The sequence below is a fragment of the Nylanderia fulva genome, unplaced genomic scaffold (assembly GCF_048542155.1).
Source record: "Nylanderia fulva isolate GAGA-0341 unplaced genomic scaffold, ASM4854215v1 Scaffold29, whole genome shotgun sequence".
Taxonomy (NCBI): Eukaryota; Metazoa; Arthropoda; class Insecta; order Hymenoptera; family Formicidae; genus Nylanderia; species Nylanderia fulva.
Window position 1 is genome coordinate 2,703,622 of NW_028190358.1, and position 20,086 is coordinate 2,723,707.

The 20,086-nt window shown below is 41.4% G+C and overlaps 2 protein-coding genes across 5 annotated transcripts in view; one reads left to right on the top strand and one right to left on the bottom strand.

Moving 5' to 3' along the window:
- The window catches only part of LOC114945851 (UPF0669 protein C6orf120 homolog), a 120,089-nt gene that overhangs the window by 52,890 nt on the left and 47,113 nt on the right, over positions 1 to 20,086 (bottom strand). The gene's annotated exons all lie outside the window — the stretch shown is intronic.
- The window catches only part of LOC114945841 (uncharacterized), a 148,313-nt gene that overhangs the window by 46,855 nt on the left and 81,372 nt on the right, over positions 1 to 20,086 (top strand). For 3 of the 4 annotated variants that reach the window (XM_029322163.2, XM_029322165.2, XM_085484101.1), the window contains exon 2: positions 6,684 to 8,883. In XM_029322163.2, coding sequence (XP_029177996.1) covers positions 7,213 to 8,883 — 1,671 coding nt within the window. In that variant the 5' untranslated portion in view covers positions 6,684 to 7,212. Of the gene's footprint in view, positions 1 to 6,053; positions 8,884 to 20,086 lie in introns of those variants that run through there. The other variant, XM_029322164.2, reaches the window with a different exon arrangement.

Genomic DNA, 20,086 nt, shown 5'->3' on the forward strand with positions numbered 1-20,086 from the left:
TCGCCAAGCAAGATTCGATAGAAGAGCGAAGGTATATAGAGGGAAGAAGGATTAAGGAAATTAAATTCTTGGGAAAATCAGGCCCAACTTTTCTCACAGCGAAACTATCATCAAGTGCGACATCTTGCCTAACACTATCCCAGGTGTTGCGATTGCCGTTGCTACTGCAACTTTAATAGCGATTATGCGCTTCCCCCATGGCCCGGTATATACGGCGCTCTCCTAATTGGGTGTCGACCACATACGTAATTCCGGAATTAAAAGTTACCGTACGTTTCGCCGTAGCGTAATTAGCTTGACGCTGCGCGGTTCTGTACACTACAGCCTACATTAAGTTTAGTAGGGTAAACGTGTGCCAACTCATCCCGCTCTGTACACTCAGCCTCACGAGCGAGAATCTTTTTCCCACACTATTATTACGGAATTGTGTAGCTAGGTAGGAAGAGCATACATCTTCCGAGCAACTTAAAATCGTAAAAAACGACCTTGTTTTTATTTTCTTATACTTCTTTTATATTTAATTACATAAAATATTTGTTTTATTTTATATTAAATTTTATATTATTTTATTTATCTTATTTTATTTATCTTTTTATAATCTTAATTTTTTGATCTATTAATTTTTTTATTAATTAATACAAAAATTAATTTAATTTCAATGACAAGTCATACGTAACGCTTTAATTAAACGACACTGCTACATTAGGTTTTCTTCCCTCTTTTGATAATTCAGAGTTGCAACACTAACCCCTTATACGTCTATTATGCCGCCCATCATTATCTCGACGCAGCCATTGGCTGAATAGCGGTATTGTTCGTCGAAAGTGTCTCCCGTTCCCGATGAGTTCCCGACATAACGAAGGTTCGCGTCACGCTCACGAAAATTCCCGTTCAGTTCGCATCGCGTGACTTAAGTAACGATTATTATCCCAACAAGAAACGAGGGATGTCCCTGCTTATAGATTTCTTTGTAGACATACCGCTAAATTTACCGATTTTATATATAATATCTCGCTTTTCCGTCATCGCTCTTGTTATCGTCATTGTTGTTGCCGTCAATTGTTTCATCTATATTTGCCTCGCTGCGACTACCTATTACCGCTTTCCATATTCCCTTCATTGTTCTTAATTATCCCGGCGTACCGTTGCAATTATCATTCGTTTGCTCGGAAATTTCCATTCGCCCTTTAAGCTCTAAATGGTGCTTTTATATACCCGATAAGCGACAAACTGTAGTCTGTGAAATAAATGATAGGAACACGTATTGAACAAAATTCGAGGATAAATGATTCATGGACTCGACGAGTCATCGTATATTTCAAGGTATACGCTACAGCAAAATTCTAGAATTAAGTTTTATGTGTTCATCTTCCTGGAGATGCCAGAGGTCGCGCACTCGAAACATGATAAATTTATACTGGAGAAACTTGACAGATGAAAGAAATGATCGACTTTGTCAGATCCTACGGCTTGAAGATCGAGACAAGCTTCGATATTTTATATATATATATATGTATATATGACCTTCTTCGTCTTCCCTTCATTCGTGCCCTTCGAAGTTTCGCCGACGCGCTTCCGCTTATCGAGCCCATATTCGGGCGGACGTTTATTGCTATATTTTATATGCCTGTCAGTATCTCTCGATAGAACGCGGTTTCGTATTTCTTAACGACCGTTCGATGGATCGTCAAAGTGGACCCTCCTTTTCAATATCATTGCTATAAATGAGAAACTCGCGTGTACTGTCTGGAAGATATATTCAGGATATATACGACGTTTTTATATCGTTCTTAATTTGCATCAAACCGAGTGCCAAGACATTTTTATGTTTCTAATTAATCAGCAGGAGATTGGAATCGTTACGGATAGTGAGAAGCCACGTTTCCGAATATAGTTACAAGTCAAGACCGCGACATCTTTGACGAAACTTTCATTTATGATAATAATGCACGTATTAAATTTTGAGAAATAATAACGAATGTGTTTCATTGACAAATAGCAGGGAACTGGCGCAATTTTTATAGAAGTTACAGAAGTATGACGAAATCTCGAACCTTGTGCAACGAAAAAGAATGAGTCAAGCATATATCGTGATTATGTATCGGCACACGGGGGAAACAAAATTTTCGCGCGTGCGCGAAATTGACATGTCATAACACGGCGTTCGGAATTGACAAACGCGGCTTTAGCACGTTCACGTATACACGTGTGTAATCTTGCGATTGCAGCTTGCTCCCGCGCGGAAATCTCGTCCGGTCAATAAATCGTACTACGAAATTATCCGATTGCGCAATCCTAGGTGGATTCACAATGCAAGCGTGGACGTCGATGATGATGTCAAATCTGTCGTAAGTCGGAAAACCCTGGGATTTGAGGACAGGGAGAGCTAGAGATTAAATCCGAGCATGTTATCGCACGACCGAGAGAAATTTCCTCTCTCTCTCTCTCTGGCTCTCCCTGCATGTTATCCAACCACTAGAAGCTACTGACTCATCGATAAATAATCCTGTCTTAATTACGCGCGAAAAAAAGTAACGGAGTGAACATGCATTTTAATAGCGCGTTGTTACATCATGACTAATCACTTGCACAGCTTTAATCCTTTCTCCGCTGCAAGAATATTCTAAAGACGCATCGGACTGAGCTTGGATTGAGATAAGTAACCATCTATTTAATTTCCCTTCGCATCTCTGACTTTAAACTTCTTGTCTAATTGAATTTGTCTTATACATACACTGCGTTGTATGTTATTTTTATTTTTACGACACGTCGACACGATTCGCTCGCGAAAGTGGAATTGGGCAACAAAAATCATGATGGATCTCCAGCGAAACCGTGTATACGTTGTGTTGCGTTTTCCTGTCCGCGAACGCGCAATTCCGTCGGCTTTCAAAATTAATCGGAGCCTCTCTCGGGGACGAAGAGCCCGAGGAGGAAGAGCTTTCAAATTTCTTTCGCAACGAATCTTGGTGCAAGAGTCGCGGCGCCGCCCGAGCGCGCTTATTATATGCCGGGCCCGTAATTAGTTACGGCCGAAGATTCCGGCCAATTACGCCGTTGACTCCGCGATATCCAGAGCGCAAATGTGCGCGGCACATTATTTTTACACGTTTTCTGCGTTCTCTCTCGCGCGGCATCGCGTCACGCGCGAATTCATCGCGTTCGACGACGCGTGCGCGCGAACAATGCGAGGTGAGAGTTTTCCCCTATACACGATGATCAGCTGATATATATGCGGACATATATATTGTATGTCTCTCAGCGCCGAACGAAAGACCTCAATCGCGACTTTTCTCGACGGATTTGATATCGAATCCTTCTAAGCGAAAATTGATGGACGATTATATATATATATCGTCTCTCAAAGGAGAAACCTCTGAGAATCGAAATTTTATTTCCATTTTCAATTTCAATTTTCTCAAATTTATTCTAAAAGATTTTGATAGATTTAATTTATGTAGGAATTCAGCTTTTCCATTTTATACCTCAAGTGTATATATATATAGACAGTAAAGAACAGTTTCACTTAGAGATTTAAAATAAAGCTTCCGGCAAAATTATAAGTCGAGCATGTAGTTTCAAAAAATTATAATCTGATTTAAAATATCTAAATAGACATATTCGGCTGAAAATTAAAATTTAAAATAAGAAAAAATTTCGACTCGAGAATTTTTTAAACGTGAAGTACTTATGCGGACATAATCTGGATAGAATTTTTAGAAAATTATAATCTCGTAACACATTTGATGTAGATTCAAGAAATTCACCTTTATATACATATACACAGAAAGAATTTTCTCTTAGAATTTACCCTGAAAATCATGGTATAATCGTAATATGGTAATATGGCATTGGAAGAAAGATTTTATAAGAGTTTCTCTGAATAGTAAAATTAATCGAATATATTTTATATCTTATTGTGGTAGATATTAATATTTTTGATCGTGGTAAAGATTAATTAGAGAAACTCATAAACTTCTTCCAATACCATATTGTCCCACGATTACCATAATTTTCAGAGCAAATTCTAAGAGAAAACTCTTTGTTGTACGCGCAGACACATTCATTTGTTCTTACTCTGATTGGATTCATCCCGCGCGCAATGACTGTCGACTTTATGCCCTGAATGCTATGAGATCCGCGATTTTCTAGGATGATGCGTATCGTCCGCTTAAAAACGACACGGTCAAATCGTCGAGCTAATTGACTGACGCTTTCGTGTTCGCGCGTTTGCAACGAGAGCAGCGCGAACCGTTTTGCATCCGCGAAGGCGCGTTGGCCGTAAAACTTGGCTTAACTTAAACACACGCGCTCTTATAGTTGATAGTTGGTGCGTCACGTAAACATGGAACTTACACGCGTTCGAGTATCCAAGAATGTAACGGCGTATTATAAATATTGCGTATCAGTTCGGCGCGTGGAATCGAGGTCTCTCATTTACGCGAATAAAGATGAAAGTTTATTACGTACGGCGAGATTGCGACACGCGAAATTTGACGTGGATTATGTCACGCCTTCTCTCGAGAAAATCCCGGAAAATTGCGACGAGATATACGCCCGAGAAATATCGCTCTCAAGGACGAAGAGAGAGGGTTTCGATGGCGCATAGAAAAAGAACGAGCGTGTAATTGCGAGCGATCGGCCGGCACAAATGTTCGATATCTAATTGCGCGCGATTCGCGGCTATTCCATTACGTGTTATTATTGTTGCGACAGGCGTCCGCGCCTGCTCGCGCGGAATATTTCGCAAGAGCGCGCGCGAACTTTTATCCGCGCGTACGCGGCCTTGCCTTTTCGCATCGCCGTGCGTCAGTTCGTTCGCCGTGTGTGGGTGTCACTTGCTGCTTTCCCGCCTTGAAAAACCTTTCACCGTCTTGCGCGAACCTACGTATTGTACGTACACACGTGCATACAGACGCGCAGTAGACGGGTTGCCCTGCGTGCCGTTCCTATAAAGTCAGAGAAATCCTGGGGAGCGGTGTAACCCGTTTCATATTGGAGCTTAGTGCGAGCGAGCGAATTCCGATCGCGTCGATCTCTCGTATCTACGGGGTGTCGCGGAATCACCGGATGCCTTGCGACACGGCATAATTATGCGGATTGCTTCAAACTGACACGAGCGAGTCGAGCGTTCTCGTTTTCTTGGGATATCTCGTGTGACGACACGACGTTGCATGTATTAACAAAACTGATGCAGCTTTATTTGCGAGAGAGAGAGAGAGAAAAGGAGAAAAGAGTCTTAATTAACCCTCGATTTTGACCCAAAAGTATCATGATAAAGTGCAGTCCTCCACTCTGCATTTTCCTGATATTCTTTGATAATTTTGAAAATATGCCGACTTGACAAAGTACCAAAGTTTCGCACTATGTGCATCCTCTTTATCTTTAGACAAAATCTTTAAGAATAGCACGATTTGCCGCTTTGTATAGCGGATCTTTTTAATCAGACGCGTCCCTTATGTATATTAATCACGTTTCTTAATAACGGTCTAGATTATATGCGCTAATTAGGAAATAATTACGCCAATATTATAGACTTGAAAGAAAAGATGCGTAATGTCCTAAACTTTTTGAAATATATCCTTTTATTCCTTTATCCTCGTCGACGAAATAATTTCGTAATTCTCGGTTTCTGTTTTCCCAGAGCTTCTTTTTAATAAATTGCATTGATTATGTATTATCGAGGAGCATGCCGGTACATCATTGGCTTTTATTTATTGCATCAAAAGTTGCAGTGTGTCATTAATCATTTTTACATTTCATTAGCGCGACATATACGAACATTTCCGCGAAAACTCTGTTATATTCATATTTTCACTGTGTTGCAATTTCAACAGCGCACAATTCGGTTTTGTAAACTGTGTGTAATCAAATAATAACATTCGTGCATTTTATTTATATCCGAACGATACGCTCCAATTTTGTTCACTTTTATTCATCTTTATTTACATTTAGTTTCGTAACATTATATTTTAATCCACCATGTGTGTTTGCAATATACTTATGCTTGCAAGATAATGAATCAAACGTAATATGTAAATTATTCCGAGTTATAAGTAGATTGAAAACAATCTTTCGAAAAAAAGTTTGCATATCTTTATATATCTGCTTATTTAAATATTTTTTAGGAAACATTCGAAACTTACAATTTAAATTTTAAATCGGAAATTTGTTTTGTCAATTTTATATATTTGATTTTGATATTCTCTTTTATATTAATATCAAGAAGAATCTTTTCTCATTTTAGCGCGAATTAATTCTTGCTCAGAATTCCACTCATACTTCCGAGAAAAGAATCTAGCGAACCCGCGCGTTTCACCTCGTTCATTGTCGTAGAAACTCGGCGAACTTTCATGGAAAAGACTTGGGTAGACGTATATACTGATACCCCGTCTCGAGCACGCTGGCCGCAGAACGACCTTCATCCTTCACCGATCTCCCTCCGTGGATCATAGCTCGTCCGGAGAGTTTCGACAGCTAATCTCGAGAATCGTCTCGTTCATCTCGCGCGATTCATGATGCGAAATCACCGCTTCTTCCTTGTGCGGCACAAATTGTGCCTTCCCCGTTCACTTCATCGAGTACTTTGATTTTTTCACGAACGCGCCACTACTGTTTCATTTGATCGCAGCCATTTTTTTTGAGTTTGCTGTTCCCTACCCTGTTCCTACTTTCTGTTACAGATCTCGTACGAAGCATAGGCGTCGCATACGGTGCATGAGAGAAAGAGAAAAAGAGACACTTTGTAGCGACAAGGATGTAGCCCGTGGCAGGGTGGCTTTTCGACGACAAAAAGAGATAGAGAAAAAGACAGAGAGAGAGAGAGAGAGAAAGAGAAAGAACCACGAGTCTCGAGTCGGAATGATGATGACGCGCGCGATACAGGGAAGAGGAATCGACCGAGGCAAGAGCAGGTTAGCCTAGAAGAAAAGGAGGGAAGAAGAGAGATCCTCTCTTCCGGATGTTATCGCCGAGACTGATAAAAACACTGCCAGGAGTAATGACGAGCTGAGATCGCTTCTCCGTCCGCTTTATACCGTTTCTCCTTCGTCGATCTTAGCTCTCTTCGCTTCTCGCTAACTGCCTCTCCACCTGCCCTGCCCCTTTTGTATCAGCCCTACCCTCTCGTTGTACACACACGTACACATTAATATCTATACACATCCGCCTTCTTGCGCGAGAAATCAAAGACTGAAAATAAAAGGTGGCGACATGTTGGGCGTGAGTCAGCCGGGCAATACGCCCTCGAGCTTGCGGCACTCGGCGAGCTTCTCGTGCTTGCAACGCGGCACCGCTGGCGAGGGCCATCGCGCGAGGACCTCGACGCTTCTTCAACAACCGAGTCTACAGCTGAGCAACGGTCATCATCAGTACGGCGGTCAGACGGCGGCGACGCAGTGCTCGTTACTTTGCGCCAACAGTCTTCATCATCCTCGGCAGCAACAGTCCCGCGAGTCCTTCGATCCCATCGTTCAAGACGGTAACGATTACGGCTTTGTGAGGATCCGACCGCGGCTGCGTAGCACAAACGCGACCCTGTACCACGAGGAGGAAGTGGCGGCGGCGAAGAACGCTCTGAGGGAGCAACGGGACGCCGCCGCTTTTAGCGATCGTGAGTGCGACTCGAATTTTCGAGAGTGCTCGCTGAAGGTCAAAGATCGCGATCTTTCGCCGAAGGGAACTGCCAAGAACCAGAATCCTTTGAAGGGCGCGTTAATTCTCTTCACTTCGACGTCGTCTTGGTGGAAGGCCCGACAACGGGAGGAACAATTTGCGGGAGAACGGGAGAAAAGCACCGGCAGCGGTGCCGTTCCTATCGCGTCATCGGTGCGCCACTGGTCCAACGCCTCGATGGCATCGCCCTCGAACGAGAGAAAGTGGCCGTCCTCGATGACGTCGCCCACGAACGAGCGGAAGTGGTCCGTAAGTAACAGTCTGCTGACATCACCATCGAACGAGAGGAAGTGGAACAGATCCTCGGTCTCGTCTACATCGACGAATCAACAGGACCGGAAGTGGCGGTCCCTCGGTGCACTTTTAAGGACTCCCGCCAACAGCACTGGCGGGAGTTCCCACGCTAGCCAGAACTCCTTGTCGCAAAATATGAGCGCGTCCATGATCGAGGGCGAGCACTTTCGCGAAGAATCGCGCGGTTCGAGCTGCAAGGGACGCTATCATCAACCGACTTCCTACTCGGCGCGAGTCTCCCGAGTCAGTAGAGATGTCTATCGAGAAAACGGAGAGTTCGGTCAGGTCGCCGGCAGATCGAAGGTCAGTCGCAGGTTGTACCAGGACAACGAGCCGGCGGTCGATCGAGATCTCGACGAGAGACATCCCGCGCCACGTAATCGACATCAGCTGGACGAGTCGGAACAATGCAGGAACAATCGAGACGGTCGCGAGTTCTGCAGAGCCACGGAACAGAGTGCCGTCGAGACTCGCACCGCGACCACCACCAACAGATCGAATCGCGCGCAGAGCTTTTATCTGCTGGATGACTTTCTGCGGCCGCAGCCGCAGCAGCCAAGCAGGTGCACGGCGAGTGTATTTGTGTCTCCATCGCTGGCCGTTAGATGCGGCCAACAAATGCCGTGCGGCATGCACGTCGAGCACGGCAGGTTGTGCGAGGTCAGACAGGCGACCTGCCAGCAGGCGAACGTCGGCAGTAACATCACGCCGCCGCGACGCCACAACTCGAGTTCAGACAGCCTCGAAGTGGCCGCGAGTCCGCTGCCACCACCGGTGCCGCCGCCGCCGCCGCAGGCCGCCGCCGGCAACGCGCGGAACGACCGCGAACGGAATGAGAACCCGAAGGACGCGAGTAAGGACGTGTGCCCGTGCAAACTATGCTGGACCAATATGCAGAGATCTCTCGTAGAAGAGGTAAGTGAGTTCTCTCCTCCTCCCTCTGAGGGGCGCACCGGACAATAATTGAGTCGTTCGTCACACCGCGTATACTCCATGCGTGGAGATCCGCGGGAGATTCCGTTTGAGAAATGAGGCTATGATTAAGGGACTTTGACAAAGGATCGCGCCGGACGGGGTCGCCGTTCCCCCTGGTCGATTCATATGTAGGTACATATACGGGCATATATATAGTTTCTTCAAATGCACTCTCATATATATATATTATATACACACTATATAATTTGGGTTGGAAAAATTGATTCTAAATTATACGAATAATATATATTCATGTAAATAAAATTTTGTTTACAAATGAGTATATTGTACGTTTATAATTTAGAATTTTTTTTAACAAAATATAATATGCTGTAATATCGAAAATTATTTTAATAGAATTATAATTCATGGCTAATCATATAATATAGTAAAAATTATGGTATATATAATTTATAATTATCGAAATCGAAATTTTGCTTTTCAACCTCAATGTTTTCACATTTATATTTTTTAATAATTCTATTTAATATCTTAGATAAGTATAGTTGATTAGTTGGCCATTTCGAGATTTAAAAGAGATTTTCGATAAAACTAGATTAACTAGTGTTCAAGAGAGAGTAGCAAGAAATGTTAGATTATGTAATTAAGATAGGGAAAACATTTTGATTTGAGTATATCGCGGAGTATTCTGATTTCTGAAAGAAATCAAATAAGCGATGCGGCAATTTGCGCGAATGGAATTATTGGCCGACTCGCGTGGTTTTATCGTTATTCGCGATGTTTATTCCGCGGTGAGCAACTTTCACCCCGGCGTGCGCCACGACTCCGCGATCGCGTCAAGATAAACGTCGAAGAAAAAGTGTTCGTGGCGGATCGCCGGAAAAGTCGGAGAGAGAAAGAGACTGTCCGGTTAGCCTGTCGACATTTCTTCGCCGACGACTCGCTATTAACTCGCCTTTAACCCGTTCCGCGTCGGTCGCTCCGTCGATTCTAACGCCTCTGTTAGGATTCCGCTTTACGGCCGTTTGTGCGATCGGTAGCAAATGATTCGATAGAGACAGATTGCGGAATCGGCTGGAAAAAGACGAGCAACATAAATTTAATGCCGAGCTACGGATTTGTAAAGTATCGTCTTATTCGTCTTGTGTTTCTTTAAATTAAATAAATTAATTAGATTTAAATTATTGTATATATTTAAAAATATTATATTTATTAAATTCATTAAATTAATTTGTACGATCTTAAAAGATAAGATTCACGACATGATTTCTGTTCCATTAACATATGGCATTTATTACGCTGCAAATGTGACAGACAACTGTTATTTGTCAGCTGTATTGCAATTTTTAAAAGAATTTCTCGGAGTCTGATTAACTGATGGAAAGCCATTTTTCTGTTTCGCAATATTTAATATTATCTTATTCAATGTACGAGCATTACGGATATTAAAATCTCGAGACAGAATCGAGGTATATAGGAATTTATGAAATCTAATATCGCGATGTCGCGCGATAAACGGCTTAGTAAATTCGATCAAGCTCTTATCTCGCGTGAAAGGAGATTACATTGATCAACGAGCGTTGGATAAGAATCCGCATCGAGCGTATTACACGTGACAGGTGGAATAGATGAATGTAGTAAAAACGGCGCTCGCATTTATCCTCGATACGATCACGTGATTAATAATAATCGGTAAAGGCGAATAATCGGGAGTGTTTCGAACATAATATACGTCATATGCGTCGGGCAAAAAACGGAGTGTGGAATTAAAATCATAGTGTGCGCTGCGAACTAGATTGTCGTGCGATATATACGTTAGACCCGTAATTCTACGAGGTCGCAATTCTGTTAGTTTCTAGTTTAATTGAGCTCGATGGCACGAAATGCGAATACCTTGTCCTGAAATATGCGTCATATATCCTGTTCAGCTTCACCAGTATATATAACCGCTTCCGCACGCTTCTGTGCGTATGGTAATCGATAGTGAAGTACATCCTACGAATGGAACCGTAATAAGGATCATTTGCAGCCTTAGTATCGATCCTTTGACTCGTTCGAATAGAGAGAATCGCGTTCGATCGTACGCGAACAAATATACGATGAAGCCACGCAATTTTTGTTGCAGGAAAGTAAAGCATATAATTTAAGTAGCGCGAGATGGAAAATAGTTTAGCGATAAAATCGTTATGTAAATTACATGAGAGTACGCATGGTCAAAGCTTCTTCCAATTTTCGCTCGGAAATGCACCCGTAATAAGTGTACGTATCATAAATTAAAAATGAGATCCCGGATCTATTAGACTTTACAATCTTCATTCGGACAATCGAATTGATCGCGTAAGGCCGAATCAACGGCGTGTTTTAACTCGGGTTCGCACGCTTTCCGGGTCACGATCCACACGCACAGCAAATCAGCTGATTTACGACCGTATGGATAAGTGGAAGCACGTGTGCGTTTCTACTGTTGGAATTGGACAGCCTCTGCCGAATGTATCGAATGTATCCGTTCGGTATTTTTAGAACGCGGCACGTCGAAGGGAGGAAGTATATATATATTTCTATCCTTCTACACTATCTGTTCTATTAGTGGATACGCGATTTAGACTGGATTTTTATTTCGTCGATTTATCCAACGCAGAAACCTCCAGATCCTCTCACGTTTCCCTTCTCTCAACGTACGTTTTCAGAACAGCACGTTCCCCGGCCGATAGGTTTCATCCTGGATGTAAATACGGCGGTTGGCATCCGCGCAGATATTCGTCCGTTCGTGCTGTTTCAACTTATCCGTGCATTACGCCTGAATATGTAACTCGCCCGCCAGCGTCGCCGCAATGTTTCTGAATATCGATGAACGCGGATTATCGAGGCGACGTATTAATTGCGCCGGAAGGCCGAATACAACTCCCAGTCCCGCGAGTCGGATACGTCTGTACGACACTCCGGATCACGCCAAGTCGTTTAACGCATCGTGTGTCTGCAGTTCTCTTATTTTCGCACTTTCGCAATTCCGCGCGAGAAAAATTCTCCCATAAATCGATACCACGATAATTCGGCAAGAAAGATTTTCTCCGTCGAGAGAAATGTTAATATATATTTCAGAGAGACCGCACGACTCGTCTCTTCGTTTTTTTTTTTAGCTCTAGAAAATCGAGACGTCCTAGGTCAGGGTCGCGTAACCTACACATCCGCTCGCAACACAGACGTACGTATTTTCGTTAGCGTTGGAATACGATGAAAGACATGCAGATTACCGCCGCCGTCTCCGCGGACGGAAAATTACCGGTGATGTTTATACACGACCGGAGAATGTGACGTTAAATTTATATGATTTCGTGCAAATCGACGAAATGAGCGACCCGCGCGCGGACGCGACCGTGAAGAGATTTCATAGAATTACATAAACTGTATGGCGTAATGACACGCTGACGTTCCCTGGAAAGAGGGAAACGGCGTATAAACGTTGCGATACTCGTCTTTCGACTTGTGTAAATGCGCGAATGTCGAGGTATATATAATACAGCAAAATATACAATATAATCGAAGCGTTAGAAGTCGCAAGAGAGAGAGGGAAACAGATACAGCTGATTCGAAGCGAGATCAAAACGAAGATAAAAACGAGAAATTTTCTATAACTAGTTTTCTGTAATATATAACATCGCGCGTTGAGAAAAAAATTCTCCTATAATTTCTTCGATTTTTCTCGCGCACTTTCGTCGACCGGTAAATTACGTATCGCGTACGCGAGATGTAGAACTGATGCGGTTAGGCGATTCACGATGATGCGCGAAAGACCCGGCGACAGAAGTGGAGATGACTGCAAGACGAGGAGAAAAGAACGCATCATCAGGTATGCGGCTGCCGTATGTCGGAAACTTTATTTGCCCGATGCAAGGTGCAGGGAGGAAATAACCGTGTAACATCGCGTAGGAAATAGAACGAACCGGTCGCTGGGCAAATAATTGTTAAAAAGAGAATAATACGAGTCCATTGTGCTCGATACACATCGCGAGGATCATTGAATTTTATATTTTTTTTTGTTTTGCCAACATTTCTGTCGAATAACTATAATTCTCGATTTTATCGCGAGAACGTAAATAATTTTACAAAGTGCTGGTAGGAAACGAGCTAACGAGAGGGTAGGCATAAAAATTCGATCGTAACAAATTTGTTTTAAAATTTTCGATTAACAGATGCAGCTATTGTTAGCCTATTTTTTAATTCTGAATTTTTGCTATTTATATATCAAATTTTTTTCGTCTTATTAAAAATAATTCTGTTATTTTTTTATTTTCGCTGCTTTTTTTGTTCACAATTTTCAAGATTCTTGTGACAAAGCGACTAGAAATATTCGAGTATTCTATGCACGTCTTCGGATCAGGTTCTCGATCGCTGCGCGATCGAATCCTTCCCTTCCCTCTTACGATCCCGATCTTGAGTGCATTTAATCTGTCGTTTGAATTGATCCCGCATCCCGTATTCATTGCTTTCGTGCATGCGGGAACCGTGAATGTACACACACATATATACATATATATATATATATATATATATATCACACACACTTTGTTGCTCGTCGTCAGCAGTGAGTAATACTTCGGCACTCGAACTTATATCACAACATAATATCTCCGTGTAGGAATTATCTTCGCATGATTTCTTTATGCTCCACGCATCTGGACACGACCGCAATGTTGGAAGCACGTATAGGGCAGGCAGACCGATAGAGGATGAAGGAGGAGTCCTCCGGCGTTGATCGAGCGCGAATAACGATAGGAAAATTATTACAAATGACACTGCAAGAAGTGCACGGATAAAAAAAAAACCAGGTCTCGTCACGCGCAGGAATGTAAATTCGTGTATCGATGTTTTCGAAAAGTATCTTGGTGTCTTAGAACCCACATTCTGCAATTTACATTTTTGTTCCGCGCATTTTATGAATTTTAATTCGTGACGAGTAGGAAGAACGCGCATATAACGATAAAAAAGATATGATTTTCGTGAGGAGAGTACATATTCGTATGGCAGTAAGAGACACTCTTGAACCGTCTTGTAGGGCCTCGGAGGTAGAGGACAGGGCTATCTATAAGATAAAAGTTACGAGATAGCGAGACCCCTGACGGCGATATCTCACGGTGATCTCTTCAAGTCCGGCCCGTCTGTCGTTGTATCGAATCCGGGTGATTTATCATTATTGAAATACGGGCCATTTGAGCCATCTCGTAGCCCACTCTCGTGTACGACATGTGACGTTTTTTCTATCGGACAGAAGTCGCCTTTGTGCCTCAGCTTCGCGTTCCGGCACATTTGCTTTCGGCACTCGAAACTTATTCAAATCAGCAAAGTTATTCAATAATAGTGAAATGCAATTATTCGTGCGGAAATTTCTGTTTTCAAGGATGTACATTTTTATAAAATTATTCGATAATTATATTTAGGAAGAATAATTATATTTTGGGAATCAAAATTCGTCTAACTAATTTTCCTGTATCTTTCTGGCATAGAATAATTTTAGATCACTATATGAGAAAATAATTAAGAGAGATATATATTTATTAAAAACGTAGGGATAAAAATTTTCGAAACAAGTACGTACATATATTTAGACGTTCTTTAAAAAACAAAACATTATTACGTCATGGAAACATTATTTTAGATTTATGACATGACGCGGAAGAATTAAAAGTTATTTTTAGCAAGATATTTCGTAAAGTATTTCACTTTCGTTATTGGCGATATCATCGATGTCATCTCGCGAGAGGTGATACCGCCTGGAACGAGTCGAATAAATTTGCACGACAGCTTATCTTTTTTTTTTCCTCTTGCATATACGCAATATGATGTTGCGGCGAACGTTATCCAGCAAAAAAAGCCGAAAGGTTGCATCCGCGCGCGTATTGCTATAAATTTTATTTTCCCCGACAACTTTCGCGTTTTTATTCGTGCCCGTAAAAAGTTTTCGAGATAGCGCTCTTAACGACGGCCCGGTCATGTGATTTAATGATATTTCATTAAGCGAAATTTATCTTGCCTTCATCTTCGCCTTGTCGGCGGAGTTCGCTGTCCGATCGGAGCTTGCGATAAGCACCGGACTCTCCTGTCCTGCAGGCGCTGTTCTTGAAATTGCTCGTTGCGAACGCTAATTGTAACGGTGCCATCGTTCCGGCACGGCTCTACGAACAGCGGAATTGTTTATCGTCGCTGTTGAAAGATATTAACAGCGATGGAACAGATTAGAACGATATCGTATATATGTCGCGCGCAGAGAGAAAGAGAGAGTGTGAAATTTGCAGCTCCGAAATTCTCTGTCGGATACACCCGGTTGTGCGCTTCCACGTGCGTCTCTCTCTTACTCTTCTCCGAAATGAAATTTCTTTTTGTCAACGCAGATGGTGGTCGAATGCACTTCGGTGCAAACCGGATCTGGACACATGGCATTACTCTTACGTCTGGAAGATAACGCCGCGAACAAACAAGCGGATTCCGGTTTGCATCAGTGCTCTATGCAAACCATAGCTAAAATTCTGCAGTCTCTAATTTTCGATAAAAGTTAGCTCTTTCTTCGCGGTGATAAGTATACGAGTGAGATGACGCAAAGAGAGAAATGTAGCTGTAATGAACGATATATGCAGCGTATCCGTGTTTAACGGTCTTTCGATACAGCATCTCCGAGATGAGATGTTCGTGACATCCTCGGGCGACCTAGTTGAGAATCATTGGACGGACGATACAGTATATTTCTCATATTTTCGCCAAGTTTCCCTGCGAGCGATCGAACAAGATTATTACGGCTACATGTGAGAATCGGTCTGATCGACGCACAACGTTCCTCGAGGACTTTACGAAGCGCAGCTAACGCACTAATTAACTAACAAACGATATAATAAACGATTACTCCGAGTTTCCGGTTGTTAAACCGCTTAAGATCGCTTCGGTGCGTAAGACAAAAGCTCGTATTTAACATTAAAGGTATCCGCCTGATCTAAAAGCCTATTTACATCGAAAGTAAACAGCGTACATTTATGATCTAGTTTTTTTTTTTTAAGTTGAATGATTTGATTGAGCCTGCACGTGTACCGTGTGTATGAGAAAATAATTTCTTAGATTCTAAATAAGATGTTTTGCTTCTTAGAAATTTTTTAAATAATTTTTAGACACGCTAATTTGTCAACAGCACAAAGTTCAACAGCAAAGAAAAATGATTTCTCCTTTATTGTTTGCCATACATTTTGTTTACACAAGATAACGTTCTAACTTTTACGATCGCGGATGTGGTAGATCCCTGTAACATGCAGTTTACTGCGATGTCGACCAGTGAAATTCTGTTTTGCCGACATTGTGAACGGGCATTTACGATGCTGTCGAGAGACAATGCTGTAGAGAGGACAGCACCAACATTTTTTCCACCTGTAATAACGGTGTGCTATCAGCGTCTAATTTATATATTAGCGGTAAGAATTTTACGAAAATATTTCGAAACAGATAATATTACAGAAAAAATTATCACAAAACTATAATTTAATTAATTTTAAATGATAAACTGCAATTATTTGCCCGCGAATATAATTTATTATCTTCCTTATTACAATTCGCGCGTAATATAAAATAAATTAATTCACACAGATATTATAAATTAGGCGATGAAAGGATAAAGCCGGTGGGATCCTTGATTATGCAAATCAATAATTAACGTTACATAAATATTCATTCGCGATGACTGGGTTGTGACCTGTGTTAGTACACAAAGCTCATGTAGAAACGTAACTGCGAGCGCGTGCATACGTAAACACGGGAGACTCTCTGACACTCAATCAGACTGTCAATCTATCCATTTGCGTCCCGGAATGCGGGTATACGATTCTCAGGCCAGTTCATGTGGGCGCCGTTGCCGAGATTTAGATTCCCGGTAGAATTGGCCGTCGTACGTATATATATATATATCTCTCTCACTCTGCCGCATTGCCATGCTAAATACTCCCGGCGCGGCTACGAGCGATTTAACTGTAATACAGATTCCGTCCTGCATCTAAAAAGCAGCCTGGCACTAGCGACCAGCTCGTAAATTGGCATTTGGCATCGGACACCTCAATGTAATCGCAATCGCGAGTGAATTCATTCGCGCGTATGCTATAAATATATAAATTATGCCACACATGTTACATATTTTCATATAAATACAAATATATATTATATATATATATATATAAAATTTATATTTATATGTGTATTGTGCAAATATTTAGTAAATAAAAATAATTTGTTGGATTTTCGATCATCGACGATCGATTTGATAAAAATAATATGCACATTTTTATCATGTTTGGCTCTCGATTGGTCCGTTGCTTCTTTACTTGCGCATATTCGAGTATCGACCTTTCTACTTCAATTTAGAAATAATTTATATTTATCGCGTTGGCATTTGCGGTCGCTTTGATGCTTGAGAAATTACGAGCAAGTCAATAATTCGCGAATGCCAACGCGACAGATATCACTTTTAATATATATACTGAATATTATGTATAATGTGAAAATAAGGTTTTGGTTTTAATATTAATGATTTATATTACTTGTTAAATTTACATCAGTTACATTTTACATAATTTTTGAACGATACAAATATAATTATCATAATATGCGCGAGTGACTTTTAGTTCGTCTGACTCATCGGAATGAACTTCTCGTAATCAATGATCTCGTGGATACGGACACTGTTGCTTCGGCATTTCCACGGTCGTTCTCTGTGGATGCGAAGTTCTCGATTTGCTTATGGTTTATAATATTTTCATGAAACTCTTCAGAAAGAACACTTGGTGCTCCAGTTTCCGCTTTTACTGCGTTGTAAGTACGGGTGTTTCAATTCGAACAAACTTGGCGAGTAGGCCGTAACAACATAATGTGGACTAATACGCGACAATTTGATAAGACTCTGAGTCTGGAGCTATTTCAGTGAGCACGTTGTCGTCTAGTAGCTGTCCTTATATCCAGCAGAATAATAATTTCGTAGGCTTAAATGCACAGAAATATGATTATGATTTGCAAAAACGAATTTTAATTTTTTTTATAAGACATCTTTCGAACAGTTTTAAAGACCAGACGATAAAAGAAAGCAATTGTATGAAATAAACTTTCACTTTGATCTCCGCGATTTTATAGCTCATCTCCTCTCTTTCTCTCGCGTTACGCGATTTGACACTCGAATTATGTCTCATACTGGAATCGTAATCATTCATAAATTTGTATTGTAACTTTGCATCGGTAAGTCACATCTCAAGCTTGAAATAATTACGTGACAAGAAGCGGAAGTGCGATCGTATGAAATGTAATTCAACGCTGATGCAACGATGAAACGTTTCTTTGTATCTACCATGTGGTATGCGTTCGATTGCATCAATAATCAGATGCGCCAGTCAAGTCGTGTCATCTGTTCGTTTCGAGCCTATGCAATAGAATTTTTTTTTAGGGAGCTTAAGAGTAGACGACGAGTATACGCCAGTATACAACTAAATAATAGACTCCAATAAGAGTGAGTAGATCGATTCTTTATTAATAATATAACGATACCGTCTATTTATTATTTAACGAATAAGTGTCTCGATACCTATAACGATAACATGAGATCCAGAGAGAAACTCAGGACAGATGCGAGCGAGGATGCGTAGAAATAATATTTTTCCGAAGTTGAGCGTGGGCCGATGACTGTAATTATTTACGTGATAAATTGATAGATGCACAATGATATTTCGACGTGATTTGATCAAGTCTATATGGAGTTCTGACTTTTAACCTATTCGCTCACGCGCATAATATTTGATTAAATCAAGTAGTAATATTTTATTAAATCAAATAGCAATGGAAATCGTTTCATCAAATAACATTATCGCGTACATCCTCCATCCCGTGCTAAGATGCTGAAGTTCTCAGAAGGCGTTTTATTTGGAACGCGAAATTATAATTCAACATGGAAACTCCGCGCGGATATGGCAACATTAATTAGCACTCTCTCAAACAAATAGAGCAAAGGTTCATATCGCGCTCCCGCAAACTACGTCGATGGAAAACGCGGGTTCTTATTCATCGTAATCGGAAAATCAGAAGCTTATCTACGCGTTTGTTTTGTGTCGAATCCCGTTTGTTTGCATGAAAGCGCTGTTAATTGATTACTTCCGTCGTGGGAGAGCAGGCTGGAGGAAAGGAAGCGGAAGAAAATAACGATGGAGGCTGTAACGTGGGTGTATGTATCGCGCGTATCGATCTCCCTGTGTATATAACGCTGCTGAAAAGTTGAATATCAATGAAGTCGACCCAGACGCGCTTCTTTAGGATCTATTCACGAAAATTCGCGGAAAAATTCACTCATCGTTGAAATTTGCTCGACAAGAAGCATGACGATTCGCCGAACCGCGTAAATAAATCGACCATTTTTCCTGCACGATAAAAATATTAAAATATCTTGGATGACATTTTATTATTAATATTCATTTATTATTTTTTTATTATAATAATCTATTAATAATAAATTTATTATAATATTCATTATTATATTTTTTATATTATAGACTGTGATTTTATCCTTTTTACGTGTCGTTTCGTTAAAAGTGGAAGCGCGAATTGGAAAATCCATTTGGTCACATCGGGAGTTATAGTATATTTTCCCGATATGGTGCGGCGCTAATCGAGAGGGCATTCGCCAAGACGTTCCCACGGGATTTCGCGAAAAAGTTCGCTCATCGCGGAAACCTGTTCTTCTCCCGCGTGGAAGATGGAATAAGAGCCGCACGTTTCTAGGAACGGATGACGGTGCCGATTAAAAGCGGAACGACTCCGCGACGCGCTACGAGCTGCGTAACGCGTCGCGAGTTTACGGTCTATAACTTCTCTCTTACATCGGCCGTATGATAAGGTATGCTCATGCGACGCTTTATAGTTCATTAAAATTTTTTTTGCCGGTTCGGAAAACGGCTCTCGAATTGCGAGCGTAGTTGTTTCGCATGACTCTCGACTCGCTCGTAAAGAAGGAACTTTGTTACGCGAGGCATTTCGAGAACTTTTGCCAAACACGACGACGTTAATAATTATCCTTGAATTTCGGCAACTTCTCGAGAGCGCGTTGCGAATAATATCAATTTTCCGCGTTTAAATCTCGAAAAGAAAAAAGTGATAGAATTATATCAAAAGTTTAACGCGG